Raw genomic sequence first — 18,535 nt, forward strand, 5'->3', positions numbered from 1 at the left:
TTACAATAGACGTTGGATCACTCACCCTCACACTGCCGATTTCTCCACCTGCAACCTCTATCTGTTGCCTTAACATTAATACTTTTATTTCCCTCCGTAGAACTCTCTGCTGGCAGGATCGGGCGGTTTCAGCAATTTGTTGTAAGACAGAAATAACTTCGGAAAAGCATTTTTCTAACACATTCATTCCTATCAATACAGTTGGTTCACAGTTCTGCCGGTCAACATCAACGACAATTATACCCTGTTTCTTCAATTCTGCTTTACCAATCTTTATGGTCATCTCCCTGAATCCTAGTTTCGGTACCAACTTACCATTACTGGCCCATATATCTAGTTCAACATCAGAGGGTCCTTTATCAATATCTACCTCAGCCCAGTACCTCTTATAAAGGATATATGGTATAGATGAAATCTGGGAACCTGTATCCAGCAAAGCGTTGAGGGGAATTCCGTCCAGCACGATAGGGATGATGGGTCGTCCTCCGATGTACCTGTCGTGCCAGGGTGTTGGGCCTTGAAAATTCATTCCTGCGAAGTGGCCCGCATTCCCAGGGGATTCCCATTTAAATCACAATTTCGTGCGAAGTGGCCTGGCTGCTGGCAACGGCGGCAAATGGGCTGTCCATCCGGTTGGTAGCGGTCACAGGGTCGTCCTCTCCATGTCGGGTATCTCCGGGACCTCATCCATGGAACATCCTCTCTACGGTTTGCCAACTCCATCTTGGGTTCTCTCATCTCCTGCATGGTTTTAGCCATTGAAGCAACAACATCAGTTAAAGAGTCAAGCTTTTGCTGAAGAGCCTCATTAGTAATGGGCCCCAGGGACTTAGCACTGGCACCGGACGTAGCTGATGTCACTGGCATTCCCCGTTGCTGAAGTGCATCTGCCATGGGTTGTGTGAGATCCTGATCCCGAGGTGCCTCTGCCAGCTGGAGACGTATAGTGCTCTCCTTTAATTGGGCAAATGTCAATTCAGGGTTCTTAAAAACAAGCATGCTCACATGCCCCCGGTGAGAAGGGGTGTAGAGTCCCTCAATAAATTGATCTCTTAGCAGTTTATCAGCTCCTGTGTTAAAAATGGGTTCAGCCAGTGTAAGTGATTTAAGGGCTTCCTGCAGGTTTAAGGCAAAATCTCTCACGCCCTCATTAGCTTTTTGTTTGCAATTAAAGAATCGTACTTTAGCTTTGCTGCTGGCAGTGGTTTCAAATGTAGCTTTTAATCCAGCAAATATGCGTTCAACAGTACCTTTTAGATCAGTTGCCCATGCCGTGACTTCTCGCTTAGCATGGCCACTTAACTGCATCATCAGGAGACTAACACGCTGAGCTTCACCCACGGGAAACGTATCAAAATGAGCCAGCATCTTTTCCCTGAAACCGTCAAGGGTATTAGGTTCACCTTCATACATTGGAAGCCACGGGCCACCCGGGGTAAATGGCATTAACACCGGCATGATGGGCGCCACTCCTTGCACTGCTGCGCTGCCAGGCTCTCTATCGACACTCTGTCTTTCAGCTGCATTAGCGTCGCCGGGTGCTGCGGCGTCTCCGTGCTGCGACATACTGTACCCCCTTAGTTAATCCAGACCCCTCCGGTCCCAGCTTCCGTCTAGATAATGTAGATTCGTTCCTCTGTGCAGCAGGATGACAATGACACGCCCCCTGCTGCCTCTAACTGCCGCACGCTCTGTGATGGTGGATTTTGAAGTTTTTCAGTTAGACTGGGCCTTGGGTAATGACGTAGCTCGATTAACAGTTTTGTGCCTAACGGTTATGAGATGATTACTTCAGGGGATGGCAGCCATTTTTACCCCATTATAACCAATGGAGAAAAGTCACTTTCAATTGTTTTCAATGGGGAACGGGATTTTCTTTAACAAAGTCAATTTCCAAGATTTTTCATCCAAATTTTCACAGTTTCAGACTCCAATTACGGCACACAATACCCGGTGTACGGGCTGGCCCAATCCTGTTCGTGATGCCAGTTGTGACGCCCGGGAGACCGAGGTACCCAGCACCAGATCAATGAGGTCCGTCTCTTGAGGGGGATGTCACTAGTGGCTTGACCCGGTGCTGTGGTCTCAGGCGATGCACAGTGTAAGGGATATCATGAAGGAACAGACACTTACTTGATCAGCAGCAGGTCCTCTCAGCTGTGATGACCCCGATCCTGGATCGACGGCTATTGTCCAAATGAAAGACTGAGGCGCTGAAACGTTTAACCAATTTACTTTAACAAAAAGGGATTTGCCACCAATACTGTCACCGGAGTCTGTATAAGAACCCTGAATTACTTTGACCCTGTCAGGATTTCCACCTCTTATTATGCGCAGTTTCTGTATGGCCCTGCTGCTGTTTGTGAACTGGCTGCCGACCCAATCTGTCTCTTCTGTGCTCTGGTTCGACGGACAACCCGAGTCCTTTTTGTCGGCTTACCCCCTCTGGGAGTACCGCTGAACTCTGTGTCTGTTGCGGCGTCTTACCCTAGTGAAGCTGATATCACCTCACTTCCTTCCGGTTGCTGTATTATATATAATGAATATAGCCACGGATCCGGTATCCGTCTCTGCGCCTATTCTGGGTAGAGGTTATCACAATGTCCTTTTTCTCTATTCCTCTTTTCCTACTATCGGTATTACGGGCCTATAATCCGTCATAGGGCTGTTAGGAGTTCAGTTATACGACCTCTTACTTTCAGCTCCTCAACCCAACTGCCAATCTTTTTCTCAGACCAGAATAGATCAAGGGGAGTCTCTGGAGCTCCCCCTTCTGGCCGGAGATGGTAGTGCAGTCTTGCTATTTTAATATTTGTATTTGGTGTCAATAACTATTTTTTGTGACAAATACCCCTAGGGGCGCCACACAAGCATATTGAACTTCAAGAAAAATGACTTTTAGACATACAGTACCGCCCAACTGAGGAAATGATTAGGATATCTTTGCACAGCATTTGAGTATAGAGATGAACATTGTGATCTGGTTAGGAGGCTGGGTGTAATAGACTATGGGCCCAGTTCATTAAGACTTGAGTTTTGTATGCTAGTCTTAATGAAGGGAGCACTGGAGGAAGGTGAGGAAGATTCATCAAGAGAAAATCGCCAGAAAAGTACATCAGTCAGGGCTAGTCTATATTTCTGTCTAAATTTACACCACTTTGTATTTTAAATTTTGATGAATTTGCTGGGTGCGCTTGGCCACTTTTCTAAAAGTTGTCACAGCAATCCAGGACTAGCCTAAAAAGTCATAACTTTGAGTTGCACAAAACTTTTGCAACACTCCAGGAAATTTTAAGTCTGAATAAAAACTGCTTGATGAATCGAGCCTCAAGACTCCTCAAGACTCCGATAAGGGGTGTTGAAGTTTACAATCGCATCCTTTTATGCTGGGGGACTGTGTTAAGCAGACAGTAGATGGCGCTGCATTAACTGTTATAATAGTTTATTTATATGCAGGCCTGGACTGGCCCACTGGGTAACAGATGAATTCCCAGGTGGGTCACTGTCCTGGAGTGGGTACCCATCCCTCTACATGAGCAGTTGCGAGCACAATACGGTAGATTCACTGCAAACAGACAAAGCCAACAGCTAAGTATTCATTTTATCAAAGTTATTATATAGAAGCAGAGATAATTTAGTGACTGAGGGTAAAGTAATATTGCATGCAGCTGGACAGTGGGCACCTAGCGTCAATGTTACTGGTGGACCCTTGGCACCCCAGACCAACACTATTTGTGTACAGTATATGTAATTCCACTAGATTTTATCATTTGACTTCTCAATTTTGTGTCTGTCAGCAACCAATATCTGCACTATCAAGAGCATGAGGTGCAAACTGTGTCTCAAGTGAAACAGTTCATTTTCTCACATTGTCTAAGCACTGAATGATTCTCCTGTAAGCAGAAATCTGCAGCATATATAGCCTCTGATGTACTCTGCTTACACAGCAATACTCTAAAAGTAATTCTAAATGATCTGCATGCTTATAGTTTCATCATTACCTGGATGTATAGATATTCAAAAGCAGCGGGGTCAGAATGGAGAATATCAGCTGGATCTTTGGGGAAGAAGCTGATTCTGAACAAACATCTCATACCTTGATAGTGAGTTCTATGCACCACCTGGAAAAATGGAATGCACAATCACAGATTGCTTAGAGAGAACCTGTCAGCATGATTTTGTAATGTGAAGTAAAGGCATAGCCATAATGGCCCTGTAATGCTGATTATATTGATAACTTTGGAGAAGAAATCCGCTTAGTTGTTCTTCTTTAATCCCCATTTGAAGTTTTTTGCTAATTAGATTTTGGTGCACAGGGGCCGTATTGTACACTGAGACTTCTACTCCCTATGTGTGAGTCTTTGGCCCCTCTGCCTGCTTCCAGTCTGTAATTCCCTATCCCCCTCCCTGTCTCTGGTGTGTCATTCCCCACTTCTCCACCTGCCCATAGTCTATGATTCCCAGTCTCTTCTCCCTGCCCTGGGTCTGTGATTTCCTGGCCCCTCTGCCTTCTTCTAGTCTGTGATTACCCGGCCCCTCCAGCTGACTTCAGTCTGTGACTCCCTGTCCCTCTGCCTGCTTCTGGTCTGTGATTCCCTGTCTCTCCGCCTGCCTTCGGTCTGCTGTGATTCCTCGGCCCCTTTGCCTGCCTCTGGTCTGTGATTACCTGTCCCTCTGCCTGCCTCCGGTTTATGATTGTCTGGCCCCTCTGCCTGCCTCTGGTCTGTGTTTCCCCAGCCTATCCACCTGCCCCCGGTCTGTGATTCCCCAGCCCCTCTGTCTGTCTTTGGTCTGTGATTCCCCAGCCTCTCCATCTGCCTGCAGTCTGCGATTCCCAGCCCCTCCACTTGCCCTTAGTCTATGATTCCCTGTCTCTTTTCTCTGCCCTCGTTCTGTGATTCCCTGGCCCCTTTGCCTGCCTCCAGTGTGTGACTTCCTGTCCCACTGCCTGCCTCAGTCTGTGATTCTCCGTCCCTCAGCCTGCCTCTGGTCTGTGATTCCCCATCCCCTCCACCTGCCTTCGGTCTGTGATTCCCTGGCCCCTCTGCCTGCCTCCAGTCTGTGACTCCCTATGCCTCTGCCTGCCTCTTGTCTGTGATTCCCCGTCCCCTCCACCTGCCTCCGGTCTGTGATTCCCCGGCCCCTCTGCCTGTGATTCCCAGACCCTCTGCCTGCCTCCGGTCTGTGATTCCTGGCCCATCCGCCTGCCTCCGGTCTGTGATTCCCCGGCCCCTCTGCCTGCCTCTGGTCTGTGATTCCCAGGCCATATGCCTGCCTCCGATTTATGATTGCCTGACCCCTCCACCTGCCCCTGGTCTGTGATTCCCCGGTCCCTCTGTCTGCCTCCGATTTATGATTGCCTGACCCCTCCATCTGCCTCTGGTCTGTGATTCCCATGCCCTTCCCCTTCCCTCCAATCTGAGATTCCGAAGCCCCTCTGCCTGCCTCCGCTCTGTGATTTCCTGTCCTTCCACCTGCCTCCGGTCTGTGATTTCCTGTCCCTCTGCCTGCCTCTGGTCTGTGAGTCTATGGTTCCCGGTCCCTCTGTCTGCCTCCGGTGTGGGAAATAAAGCGTGAATATTCTAAAAAATTCAAACGTTTTGTTTTAAATAAACCTTTTTGCTTAATTATAGAAATATAAAATACCAATATTTTTTACAAAGATTTCACTCCTCTGTATTTAATTTTTTTTAAATATTACATTACATTACATACTTCGCAAGCAGTATAAAATAAAAAAAGTGTATCAATAAATAAATAAATTAAAATTATGTGTAAAATATACAAATTTATCTAAAAATATATCAATGTAAAAACTTTTATGCACCAAAAAGGCAAAAGTATACTAGTAGTGATATCTTTATTGGCTTACTAGAAAAATAACACTTCCAAGCTTTCAGAGCCTCATGAAAGAGTATATGTGCTCTGAAAGCTTGCAAATATAATGTTTCTGATTATCCAATAAATCTATCTCTCTTAATATACATTTGCCTTTTTTTGGCATGAAAGTAGTAACAAATATATGGAAAAAGAAGACCGTTATTCCTCCTGGAATGTTACGCTGAATGATCTGCATTCATGTGTAGGTGACTGATGGCGCCATATTTCCATGCCCTTTTTCTGATTCTCTCATTATTTATCAGAAATTAGGCTTTTATCAAATACTCATAAAAGGCTTGTATATTCTAATTCATTTTTTTAAATACGGTACTTCTTTAAATCATATTAACCAGTTCATGACGGGGCGTATTTTGGGGATTTATCCCACATGTGCTTTTGACGGCTCCAAATGATTTCTCATTTGGACATTTGAGTAATTTTTGCCTCTTCTTTTTGTGATAAATGGGGCTTAATTTTTATGCCACTTTAATTTAAAATTTTTTGCTGATATTTGGGGAAAATATAACGAAAAATAGGAAATATGTCTATTTTTCACAATTTTTTTAACCAAAGAACAGCTAAGAAACATTTTCAATTGTGTTTCCAGTAGAAAGGACTTGTATATTGGGCATCTTGTTTTTGTAATGGGGAGGGGCTAGAAACAGCTCAGCTATTCTGACTTTTTTTTGTTCAGTTTTACTTATTTCTTTTTTTGGTTTAATAATTTTTTCATTTATTTTACACACTGTGTCCCGCAATAAGGTCTCAAAAGTTCTTTTGGGTCAGACTTTTAACAAATTAATACTGTACAGTGTTTTTGTTTCCAATTTCCTTCTGCAACTGGGGCCGATATATTAGCCCCAGTTACAGTGGAATTTCAGCTTCCTGGTTGCATAGCAGAGATGACTAAGGACCTCCTAGGACCTAGCAGCGGCCTATCCCTCCCTACACCAAATAATCGCTTGAATGTTAGAATATATGCATGCACATACAGGCACACAAATGCACACTAAGATATTTTACACCCGTAGTATTAATAGATCACCCCCTCTGTACCCAAATGTGCACTATTATCTTGCTTTTTTGCATCTCTGACCCTTCTTTTTTTATCAATTATAAGTGTGATTGGTGTCCATTTCTCACATGAGCCAGTGGTTGCTTGTCTTGAAGTAATAAATATTTCTGGTTTTGATCTGATGCAGTGTACTCCAGCACAAGAGAAAAATGGTCGCGGTGACGAAGTGAAAGCCGATCCTGAAGAGTGACCATGACATCCTGGAAAAGAAAGAGGTTGAGTTACACATTCATCCAGTCTTTTCTGTTTTTTAAAAAGCCCTCCTTCTCCTCCTCCTCATCCTCATCCTCTATCCCCTCCTTTTCCTCCTGCTCCTCTCCTCCTCTATCTCCCCCTTCTCCTCTTGCTCCTCCTCTCCTCCTCCTTCCATCAAAGATTTTATTAGCTGGGTGGAAAGGCAAAACGAGCAATTGTAAGTACACAGTGCTATATAATATGATGACTGCAATATATTAAGAGGATAAAAACTTTGATGTGAGGAAGGGAAGGTGAAGGAGAAGGAGTTGGAGTGCTTCTTTAATTAATTTTGTATATTTTACATAGAAGTGTTACTATTTGTTGGCTGAACTCTAAAATGTCTTGCCTTTACTGTGGTCCTTCCATCAAAGGTAAACGATTTGATTTGTCCATTCTCCAAGAACACTTTTAAGACGTTAGGTATGAGCAAAAGAGGGGCAGAATCCTTCATTTTCAACATGTCCTAACGAAAAAAATAAGAAATAGGAAAAAAAAACCTTTAATAAAAGTAATTAGAATAACATTATTACTAGTGATGAGCAAGTATACTTGTTGCTTAGATTTTCCCGAGCACGCTCGGGTGGTCTCCGAGAATTTGTGACTGCTCAGAGATTTACTTTTTGTTGTCGTAGCTGCATGTTTTACGGCTGCTAGACAGCTTGAATATATGTGGGGATTCCCTAGCAACCAGGCAACCCCCACATGTACTCAGGCTGGCTAGCAGCCGTAAATCATGCAGCTGCATCGCTGACAAAAACTAAATCTCCAAGCACTAATAAATACTCGGAAACCACCCGAGCATGCTCAAGAAAACCCGAGCAACGAGTATACTCGCTCATAACTAGTTATTACTGAATGAACAGAACAACAAAGTATATATATAAAAGGGGTAGCCCACTTCTTTTTATTAAAAATGGCCTATCCTCAGGATGCCTTGCACTGTTAGATGTTACCAGTGGAGGTGGCTGGAAGTTCTTGGATGCTGCCGAAACACAGCAGAACTGTCATTTCTGTAGTGGCCGTGACAGGGTACTGCAGTACCCGGCTATAGCCACTATAGTTTTGATGTGTCTGCTATGTTCTGGCATCATTGAAGACCTTCTGGCTGCCACCGGTGCCAGATGATCAGCAGATGTGCTAGGTGTAACACTCTCATCAATCAGATACTAATCTTTTTATCCTTGAAATTTAGACAGAAAGCCTGATTTAAGTGCTTAAAATAGAGCACAGTATAATTGTGAAACTGACCTTAAAAGCAATCAAAAAATGTTATGTGCCCAAAATGAAACCATCAAAAACTTCAAATCATCCTATAAAAAACAATTGAGGAAAATCATCAGTCACTATACTCGTATATATATATAAATAGGGCACATCTAATTCATATGAAGCTCAAAAGCACTGGAAAAGTGACATGGCTCTCCCCTTCAAATAAGATTGTATGAAATCTGCACTCTCAAATCCAAATACACCCTCTCACCATGCCTTTTGAACCCCACAATTCCCTCTTCATACCTGTGCCTGTCATACCATGCCTATCCATAACTGTGCAGCCATAGAGTTCATCTCCATAACTGTGCAGCCATAGAGTTCATCTCCATAACTGTGCAGCCATAGAGTTCTTCTCCATAACTGTGCAGCCATAGAGTTCATCTCCATAACTGTGCAGCCATAGAGTTCTTCTCCATAACTGTGCAGCCATAGAGTTCTTCTCCATAACTGTGCAGCCATAGAATGCCTCTCCATAACTGTGCAGCCATAGAGTTCATCTCCATAACTGTGCAGCCATACAGTTCTTCTCCATAACTGTGCAGCCATAGATTTCATAACTGTGGAGCCATAGAGGTCATCTCCATAACTGTGCAGCCATAGAGGTCATCTCCATAACTGTGCAGCCATAGAGTTCATCTTCATAACTGCGCAGCCATAGAGTTCATCTCCATAACTGTGCAACCACAGAGTTCTTCTCCATAACTGTACAGCAATAGAGTTCTTCTCCATAACTGTACAGCCATAGAGTGCCTCTCCATAACTGTGCAGCCATAGAGTGCCTCTCCATAACTGTGCAGCCATAGAGTGCCTCTCCATAACTGTGCAGCCATAGAGTTCTTCTCCATAACTGTGCAGCCATAGAGTTCATCTCCATAACTGTGCAGCCATAGAGTTCATCTCCATAACTGTGCAGCCATAGAGTTCATCTCCATAACGGTGCAGCCATAGAGTTCATCTCCATAACTGTGCAGCCATAGAGTGCCTCTCCATAACTGTGCAGCCATAGAGTTCATCTCCATAACTGTGCAGCCATAGACTTCATCTTCATAACTGTGCAGCCATAGAGTTCATCTCCATAACTGTGCAGCCATAGAGTTCATCTCCATAACTGTGCAGCCATAGAGTGCCTCTCCATAACTGTGCAGCCATAGAGTTCATCTCCATAACTGTGCAGCCATAGAGTTCATCTCCATAACTGTGCAGCCATAGAGTGCCTCTCCATAACTGTGCAGCCATAGAATGCCTCTCCATAACTGTACAGCCATAGAGTTCATCTCCATAACTGTGCAGCCATAGATTTCATAACTGTGCAGCCATAGAGGTCATCTCCATAACTGTGCAGCCATAGAGGTCATCTCCATAACTGTGCAGCCATAGAGTTCATCTTCATAACTGCGCAGCCATAGAGTTCATCTCCATAACTGTGCAACCACAGAGTTCTTCTCCATAACTGTGCAGCCATAGAGTTCTTCTCCATAACTGTGCAGCCATAGAGTTCATCTCCATAACTGTGCAGCCATAGAGTTCATCTCCATAACTGTGCAGCCATAGAGTTCATCTCCATAACTGTGCAGCCATAGAGTGCCTCTCCATAACTGTGCAGCCATAGAGTTCATCTTCATAACTGTGCAGCCATAGAGTTCATCTCCATAACTGTGCAGCCATAGAGTTCATCTCCATAACTGTGCAGCCATAGGGTGCCTCTCCATAACTGTGCAGCCATAGAGTTCATCTGCATAACTGTGCAGCCATAGAGTTCATCTCCATAACTGTGCAGCCATAGAGTGCCTCTCCATAACTGTGCAGCCATAGAGTTCTTTTCCATAACTGTGCAGCCATAGAGTTCATCTCCATAACTGTGCAACCATAGAGTTCTTCTCCATAACTGTACAGCAATAGAGTTCTTCTCCATAACTGTACAGCCATAGAGTGCCTCTCCATAATTGTGCAGCCATAGAGTGCCTCTCCATAACTGTGCAGCCATAGAGTGCCTCTCCATAACTGTGCAGCCATAGAGTTCATCTCCATAACTGTGCAGCCATAGAGTTCATCTTCATAACTGTGCAGCCATAGAGTTCATCTCCATAACGGTGCAGCCATAGAGTTCATCTCCATAACTGTGCAGCCATAGAGTTCATCTTCATAACTGTGCAGCCATAGAGTTCATCTCCATAACTGTGCAGCCATAGAGTTCATCTTCATAACTGTGCAGCCATAGAGTTCATCTCCATAACCGTGCAGCCATAGAGTGCCTCTCCATAACTGTGCAGCCATAGAGTTCATCTCCATAACTGTGCAGCCATAGAGTTCTTCTCCATAACTGTGCAGCCATAGAGTTCATCTCCATAACTGTGCAGCCATAGAGTTCTTCTCCATAACTGTGCAGCCATAGAGTGCCTCTCCATAACTGTGCAGCCATAGAGTTCATCTCCATAACTGTGCAGCCATAGAGTGCCTCTCCATAACTGTGCAGCCATAGAATGCCTCTCCATAACTGTGCAGCCATAGAGTTCATCTCCATAACTGTGCAGCCATAGAGTGCCTCTCCATAACTGTGCAGCCATACAGTTCTTCTCCATAACTGTGCAGCCATAGATTTCATAACTGTGCAGCCATAGAGGTCATCTCCATAACTGTGCAGCCATAGAGGTCATCTCCATAACTGTGCAGCCATAGAGTTCATCTCCATAACTGTGCAGCCATCGAGTTCTTCTCCATAACTGTGCAACTGCAGCGCCCCAGAGTCCTGGTCGTTGCAGTACTGTGGCTTCGCCACTAAGGGGAGCCATGGTGCGTTCGATGGCACTGAAGGAGTTCCTCTGATCAGGTATCACAGACACAAATATGTTTCACAGCAGGGCCTCCGGGGGGAGCTAAGGGTGCTATTCATTAGGCCACTCCCCACCATAGTGGGTAAACTGGGGGTCAGGCAGGAAGTTAGTTAGAACGCTGACTGGATTGAACGAAGCAACACCTAGTGAGAGAGGGTGTTGTGGAGGAAGAGACAGTAGGGTCTCTGCCAGGGGTGGGATCCTGGCAGAGGCTTGGCATCGGAAAGAACGTAACGGGACCGTGCCTGCTCAGCATAGCGGCGGTGCCCAAGAAAGGACTAGAAGCGAGATAGATTGTGCTGAGTGAGAAACGAGATCAAGCAGACGGAGAATACCAGCAGGGGTTTTGTTGAAAGAGGCAGCACCTTGCTGAGGCGCATTACCGGTGGCCGGAACGCCGAGGGAGTGGAATAATATACAGCTTTAAGCCATACTCCAAACAGCGGCAGGACAGTCAGTCTCAGGCGGGCTGTCTACCACATATCACCTATGAAGTCTTGGGGGGCAATTGCGGGAGAGGGGCGTCACTAGGGTCCCGGAAGAACTCCAGGCCTACCTGACAAACGGGTGCCGTTCCAACCTGAATAACAGGGAGGGATGGAATAAGAGAGGAACATCTAATCGAGCTGTGAGGGAACTTAAGAAACAGACACAACAGTTGTGGGGTACTTTCCGTGAGCACAGCAGGGAAGGACTACAACACACAGCGCTAAGAAGGAAGGCACTGATTTCCACCTGTGAAGAGAACTCTGGAGGTGCCATTGGACCGGCCGGACTTGCGCAGCCTGGTGAACCGTATTCTGGACTGAGGACTCAGAGATCTCCAGTAAAGAGGTAAAGAGACTGCAACCTGGTGTCCTCGTTATTTACCGCGACCTGCACCCCACAACTGCACCGCTACACCACCGTTATCACCACCTATTTCACCGGACGTCCCCCACTGACGGACAGGGCCACGGACCGGGTCTTGCCACCGTGACAACCCCAGGACTGAGACCTAGAGGCCCGGCTCCGGGTACCCCTCGGCCCTGCGGCGGTGTGGGGGGCGCTCCTCACAACCATAGAGTTCTTCTCCATAACTGTACAGCAATAGAGTTCTTCTCCATAACTGTACAGCCATAGAGTGCCTCTCCATAACTGTGCAGCCATAGAGTGCCTCTCCATAACTGTGCAGCCATAGAGTGCCTCTCCATAACTGTGCAGCTATAGAGTTCTTCTCCATAACTGTGCAGCCATAGAGTTCATCTCCATAACTGTGCAGCCATAGAGTTCATCTCCATAACTGTGCAGCCATAGAGTTCATCTCCATAACTGTGCAGCCATAGAGTTCCTCTCCATAACTGTGCAGCCATAGAGTGCCTCTCCATAACTGTGCAGCCATAGAGTACATCTCCATAACTGTGCAGCCATAGAGTTCATCTCCATAACTGTGCAGCCATAGAGTTCTTCTCCATAACTGTGCAGCCATAGAGTGCCTCTCCATAACTGTGCAGCCATAGAATGCCTCTCCATAACTGTGCAGCCATAGAGTTCATCTCCATAACTGTGCAGCCATACAGTTCTTCTCCATAACTGTGCAGCCATAGATTTCATAACTGTGCAGTCATAGAGGTCATCTCCATAACTGTGCAGCCATAGAGGTCATCTCCATAACTGTGCAGCCATAGAGTTCATCTTCATAACTGCGCAGCCATAGAGTTCATCTCCATAACTGTGCAACCACAGAGTTCTTCTCCATAACTGTACAGCAATAGAGTTCTTCTCCATAACTGTACAGCCATAGAGTGCCTCTCCATAACTGTGCAGCCATAGAGTGCCTCTCCATAACTGTGCAGCCATAGAGTGCCTCTCCATAACTGTGCAGCCATAGAGTTCTTCTCCATAACTGTGCAGCCATAGAGTTCATCTCCATAACTGTGCAGCCATAGAGTTCATCTCCATAACTGTGCAGCCATAGAGTTCATCTCCATAACGGTGCAGCCATAGAGTTCATCTCCATAACTGTGCAGCCATAGAGTGCCTCTCCATAACTGTGCAGCCATAGAGTTCATCTCCATAACTGTGCAGCCATAGAGTTCATCTCCATAACTGTGCAGCCATAGAGTTCATCTCCATAACGGTGCAGCCATAGAGTTCATCTCCATAACTGTGCAGCCATAGAGTGCCTCTCCATAACTGTGCAGCCATAGAGTTCATCTCCATAACTGTGCAGCCATAGACTTCATCTTCATAACTGTGCAGCCATAGAGTTCATCTCCATAACTGTGCAGCCATAGAGTTCATCTTCATAACTGTGCAGCCATAGAGTTCATCTCCATAACTGTGCAGCCATAGAGTGCCTCTCCATAACTGTGCAGCCATAGAGTTCATCTCCATAACTGTGCAGCCATAGAGTTCATCTCCATAACTGTGCAGCCATAGAGTGCCTCTCCATAACTGTGCAGCCATAGAATGCCTCTCCATAACTGTACAGCCATAGAGTTCATCTCCATAACTGTGCAGCCATACAGTGCCTCTCCATAACTGTGCAGCCATACAGTTCTACTCCATAACTGTGCAGCCATAGATTTCATAACTGTGCAGCCATAGAGGTCATCTCCATAACTGTGCAGCCATAGAGGTCATCTCCATAACTGTGCAGCCATAGAGTTCATCTTCATAACTGCGCAGCCATAGAGTTCATCTCCATAACTGTGCAACCACAGAGTTCTTCTCCATAACTGTGCAGCCATAGAGTTCTTCTCCATAACTGTGCAGCCATAGAGTTCATCTCCATAACTGTGCAGCCATAGAGTTCATCTCCATAACTGTGCAGCCATAGAGTGCCTCTCCATAACTGTGCAGCCATAGAGTTCATCTCCATAACTGTGCAGCCATAGAGTTCATCTTCATAACTGTGCAGCCATAGAGTGCCTCTCCATAACTGTGCAGCCATAGAGTTCATCTCCATAACTGTGCAGCCATAGAGTTCTTCTCCATAACTGTGCAGCCATAGAGTTCATCTCCATAACTGTGCAGCCATAGAGTTCATCTCCATAACTGTGCAGCCATAGAGTTCATCTCCATAACTGTGCAGCCATAGTGTGCCTCTCCATAACTGTGCAGCCATAGAGTTCATCTTCATAACTGTGCAGCCATAGAGTTCATCTCCATAACTGTGCAGCCATAGAGTTCATCTCCATAACTGTGCAGCCATAGAGTGCCTCTCCATAACTGTGCAGCCATAGAGTTCATCTGCATAACTGTGCAGCCATAGAGTTCATCTCCATAACTGTGCAGCCATAGAGTGCCTCTCCATAACTGTGCAGCCATAGAGTTCTTTTCCATAACTGTGCAGCCATAGAGTTCATCTCCATAACTGTGCAGCCATAGAGTTCATCTCCATAACTATGCAGCCATAGAGTTCTTATCCATAACTGTGCAGCCACAGACTTCATCTCCATAACTGTGCAGCCATAGAGTGCCTCTCCATAACTGTGCAGCCATAGAGGTCATCTCCATAACTGTGCAGCCATAGAGTTCTTCTCCATAACTGTGCAGCCATAGAGTTCTTCTCCATAACTGTGCAGCCATAGAGTGCCTCTCCATAACTGTGCAGCCATAGAGTTCATCTCTTTATAACTGTGCAGCCATAGAATGCCTTTCCATAACTGTGCAGCCATAGAGTTCATCTCCATAACTGTGCAGCCATAGAGTGCCTCTCCATAACTGTGCAGCCATACAGTTCTTCTCCATAACTGTGCAGCCATAGATTTCATAACTGTGCAGCCATAGAGGTCATCTCCATAACTGTGCAGCCATAGAGTTCATCTCCATAACTGTGCAGCCATAGAGTGCCTCTCCATAACTGTGCAGCCATAGAGTTCATCTCCACAACTGTGCAGCCATAGAGTTCATCTCCATAACTGTGCAGCCATAGAGTGCCTCTCCATAACTGTGCAGCCATAGAGTTCTTTTCCATAACTGTGCAGCCATAGAGTTCATCTCCATAACTGTGCAGCCATAGAGTTCATCTCCATAACTGTGCAGCCATAGAGTGCCTCTCCATAACTGTGCAGCCATAGAGTTCATCTCCATAACTGTGCAGCCATAGAGTTCTTCTCCACAACTGTGCAGCCATAGACTGCCTCTCCATAACTGTGCAGCCATAGAGTTCATGTCCATAACTGTGCAGCCATAGAGTTCTTCTCCACAACTGTGCAGCCATAGAGTGCCTCTCCATAACTGTGCAGCCATAGAGGTCATCTCCATAACTGTGCAGCCATAGAGTTCATCTCCATAACTGTGCAGCCATAGAGTGCCTCTCCATAACTGTGCAGCCATAGAGTTCTTTTCCATAACTGTGCAGCCATAGAGTTCATCTCCATAACTGTGCAGCCATAGAGTTCATCTCCATAACTGTGCAGCCATAGAGTTCTTATCCATAACTGTGCAGCCACAGACTTCATCTCCATAACTGTGCAACCATAGAGTGCCTCTCCATAACTGTGCAGCCATAGAGTTCATCTCCATAACTGTGCAGCCATAGAGTTCATCTCCATAACTGTGCAGCCATAGAGTTCTTATCCATAACTGTGCAGCCACAGACTTCATCTCCATAACTGTGCAGCAATAGAGTGCCTCTCCATAACTGTGCAGCCATAGAGTTCATCTCCATAACTGTGCAGCCATAGAGTTCTTCTCCACAACTGTGCAGCCATAGAGTGCCTCTCCATAACTGTGCAGCCATAGAGGTCATCTCCATAACTGTGCAGCCATAGAGTTCATCTTCATAACTGCGCAGCCATAGAGTTCATCTCCATAACTGTGCAGCCATAGAGTTCTTCTCCATAACTGTGCAGCCATAGAGTTCATCTTCATAACTGCGCAGCCATAGAGTTCTTCTCCATAACTGTGCAGCCATAGAGTTCTTCTCCATAACTGTGCAGCCATAGAGTTCATCTCCATAACTGTGCAGCCATAGAGTGCCTCTCCATAACTGTGCAGCCATAGAGTTCATCTCCATAACTGTGCAGCCATAGAGTTCATCTCCATAACTGTGCAGCCATAGAGTGCCTCTCCATAACTGTGCAGCCATAGAGTTCATCTCCATTACTGTGCAGCCATAGAGTTCATCTCCATAACTGTGCAGCCATAGAGTGCCTCTCCATAACTGTGCAGCCATAGAGTTCTTTTCCATAACTGTGCAGCCATAGAGTTCATCTCCATAACTGTGCAGCCATAGAGTTCATCTCCATAACTGTGCAGCCATAGAGTTCTTATCCATAACTGTGCAGCCACAGACTTCATCTCCATAACTGTGCAGCCATAGAGTGCCTCTCCATAACTGTGCAGCCATAGAGTTCATCTCCATAACTGTGCAGCCATAGAGTTCTTCTCCATAACTGTGCAGCCATAGAGTTCTTCTCCATAACTGTGCAGCCATAGAGTGCCTCTCCATAACTGTGCAGCCATAGAGTTCATCTCCATAACTGTGCAGCCATAGAATGCCTCTCCATAACTGTGCAGCCATAGAGTTCATCTCCATAACTGTGCAGCCATAGAGTGCCACTCCATAACTGTGCAGCTATACAGTTCTTCTCCATAACTGTGCAGCCATAGATTTCATAACTGTGCAGCCATAGAGGTCATCTCCATAACTGTGCAGCCATAGAGGTCATCTCCATAACTGTGCAGCCATAGAGTTCATCTCCATAACTGTGCAGCCATAGAGTGCCTCTCCATAACTGTGCAGCCATAGAGTTCATCTCCATAACTGTGCAGCCATAGAGTTCATCTCCATAACTGTGAAGCCATAGAGTGCCTCTCCATAACTGTGCAGCCATAGAGTTCTTTTCCATAACTGTGCAGCCATAGAGTTCATCTCCATAACTGTGCAGCCATAGAGTTCATCTCCATAACTGTGCAGCCATAGAGTTCTTATCCATAACTGTGCAGCCACAGACTTCATCTCCATAACTGTGCAGCCATAGAGTGCCTCTCCATAACTGTGCAGCCATAGAGTTCATCTCCATAACTGTGCAGCCATAGAGTTCTTCTCCACAATTGTGCAGCCATAGAGTGCCTCTCCGTAACTGTGCAGCCATAGAGTTCATCTCCATAACTGTGCAGCCATAGAGTGCCTCTCCATAACTGTGCAGCCATAGAGTTCATCTCCATAACTGTGCAGCCATAGAGTGCCTCTCCATAACTGTGCAGCCATAGAATGCCTCTCCATAACTGTGCAGCCATAGAGTTCATCTCCATAACTGTGCAGCCATAGAGTGCCTCTCCATAACTGTGCAGCCATACAGTTCTTCTCCATAACTGTGCAGCCATAGATTTCATAACTGTGCAGCCATAGAGGTCATCTCCATAACTGTGCAGCCATAGAGGTCATCTCCATAACTGTGCAGCCATAGAGTTCATCTCCATAACTGTGCAGCCATCGAGTTCTTCTCCATAACTGTGCAACCATAGAGTTCTTCTCCATAACTGTACAGCAATAGAGTTCTTCTCCATAACTGTACAGCCATAGAGTGCCTCTCCATAATTGTGCAGCCATAGAGTGCCTCTCCATAACTGTGCAGCCATAGAGTGCCTCTCCATAACTGTGCAGCTATAGAGTTCTTCTCCATAACTGTGCAGCCATAGAGTTCATCTCCATAACTGTGCAGCCATAGAGTTCATCTCCATAACTGTGCAGCCATAGAGTTCATCTCCATAACTGTGCAGCCATAGAGTGCCTCTCCATAACTGTGCAGCCATAGAGTACATCTCCATAACTGTGCAGCCATAGAGTTCATCTTCATAACTGTGCAGCCATAGAGTTCATCTCCATAACTGTGCAGCCTTAGAGTTCATCTTCATAACTGTGCAGCCATAGAGTTCTTCTCCATAACTGTGCAGCCATAGAGTTCATCTCCATAACTGTGCAGTCATAGAGTTCATCTCCATAACTGTGCAGCCATAGAGTGCCTCTCCATAACTGTGCAGCCATAGAGTGCCTCTCCATAACTGTGCAGCCATAGAGTGCCTCTCCATAACTGTGCAGCCATAGAGTTCATCTCCATAACGGTGCAGCCATAGAGTTCATCTCCATAACTGTGCAGCCATAGAGTTCATCTTCATAACTGTGCAGCCATAGAGTTCATCTCCATAACTGTGCAGCCATAGAGTTCATCTTCATAACTGTGCAGCCATAGAGTTCATCTCCATAACTGTGCAGCCATAGAGTTCTTCTCCATAACTGTGCAGCCAT

At 45.7% G+C, this 18,535-nt stretch overlaps 1 protein-coding gene across 2 annotated transcripts in view; it reads right to left on the minus strand.

Annotated features, from left to right (window-relative positions):
- FRMPD3 (FERM and PDZ domain containing 3) overlaps positions 1-18,535 on the minus strand; it is a 371,292-nt gene that overhangs the window by 128,772 nt on the left and 223,985 nt on the right. For both annotated transcript variants that reach the window (XM_077283386.1, XM_077283387.1), the window contains 3 exons: positions 7,539-7,655; positions 7,024-7,155; positions 4,002-4,121 (listed from right to left, as the gene is read on the minus strand). In XM_077283386.1, coding sequence (XP_077139501.1) covers positions 4,002-4,121; positions 7,024-7,155; positions 7,539-7,655 — 369 coding nt within the window. The remainder of the gene's footprint in view (positions 1-4,001; positions 4,122-7,023; positions 7,156-7,538; positions 7,656-18,535) is intronic.

The sequence above is a fragment of the Ranitomeya variabilis genome, chromosome 2 (genome assembly GCF_051348905.1).
Source record: "Ranitomeya variabilis isolate aRanVar5 chromosome 2, aRanVar5.hap1, whole genome shotgun sequence".
Classification (NCBI taxonomy): Eukaryota; Metazoa; Chordata; class Amphibia; order Anura; family Dendrobatidae; genus Ranitomeya; species Ranitomeya variabilis.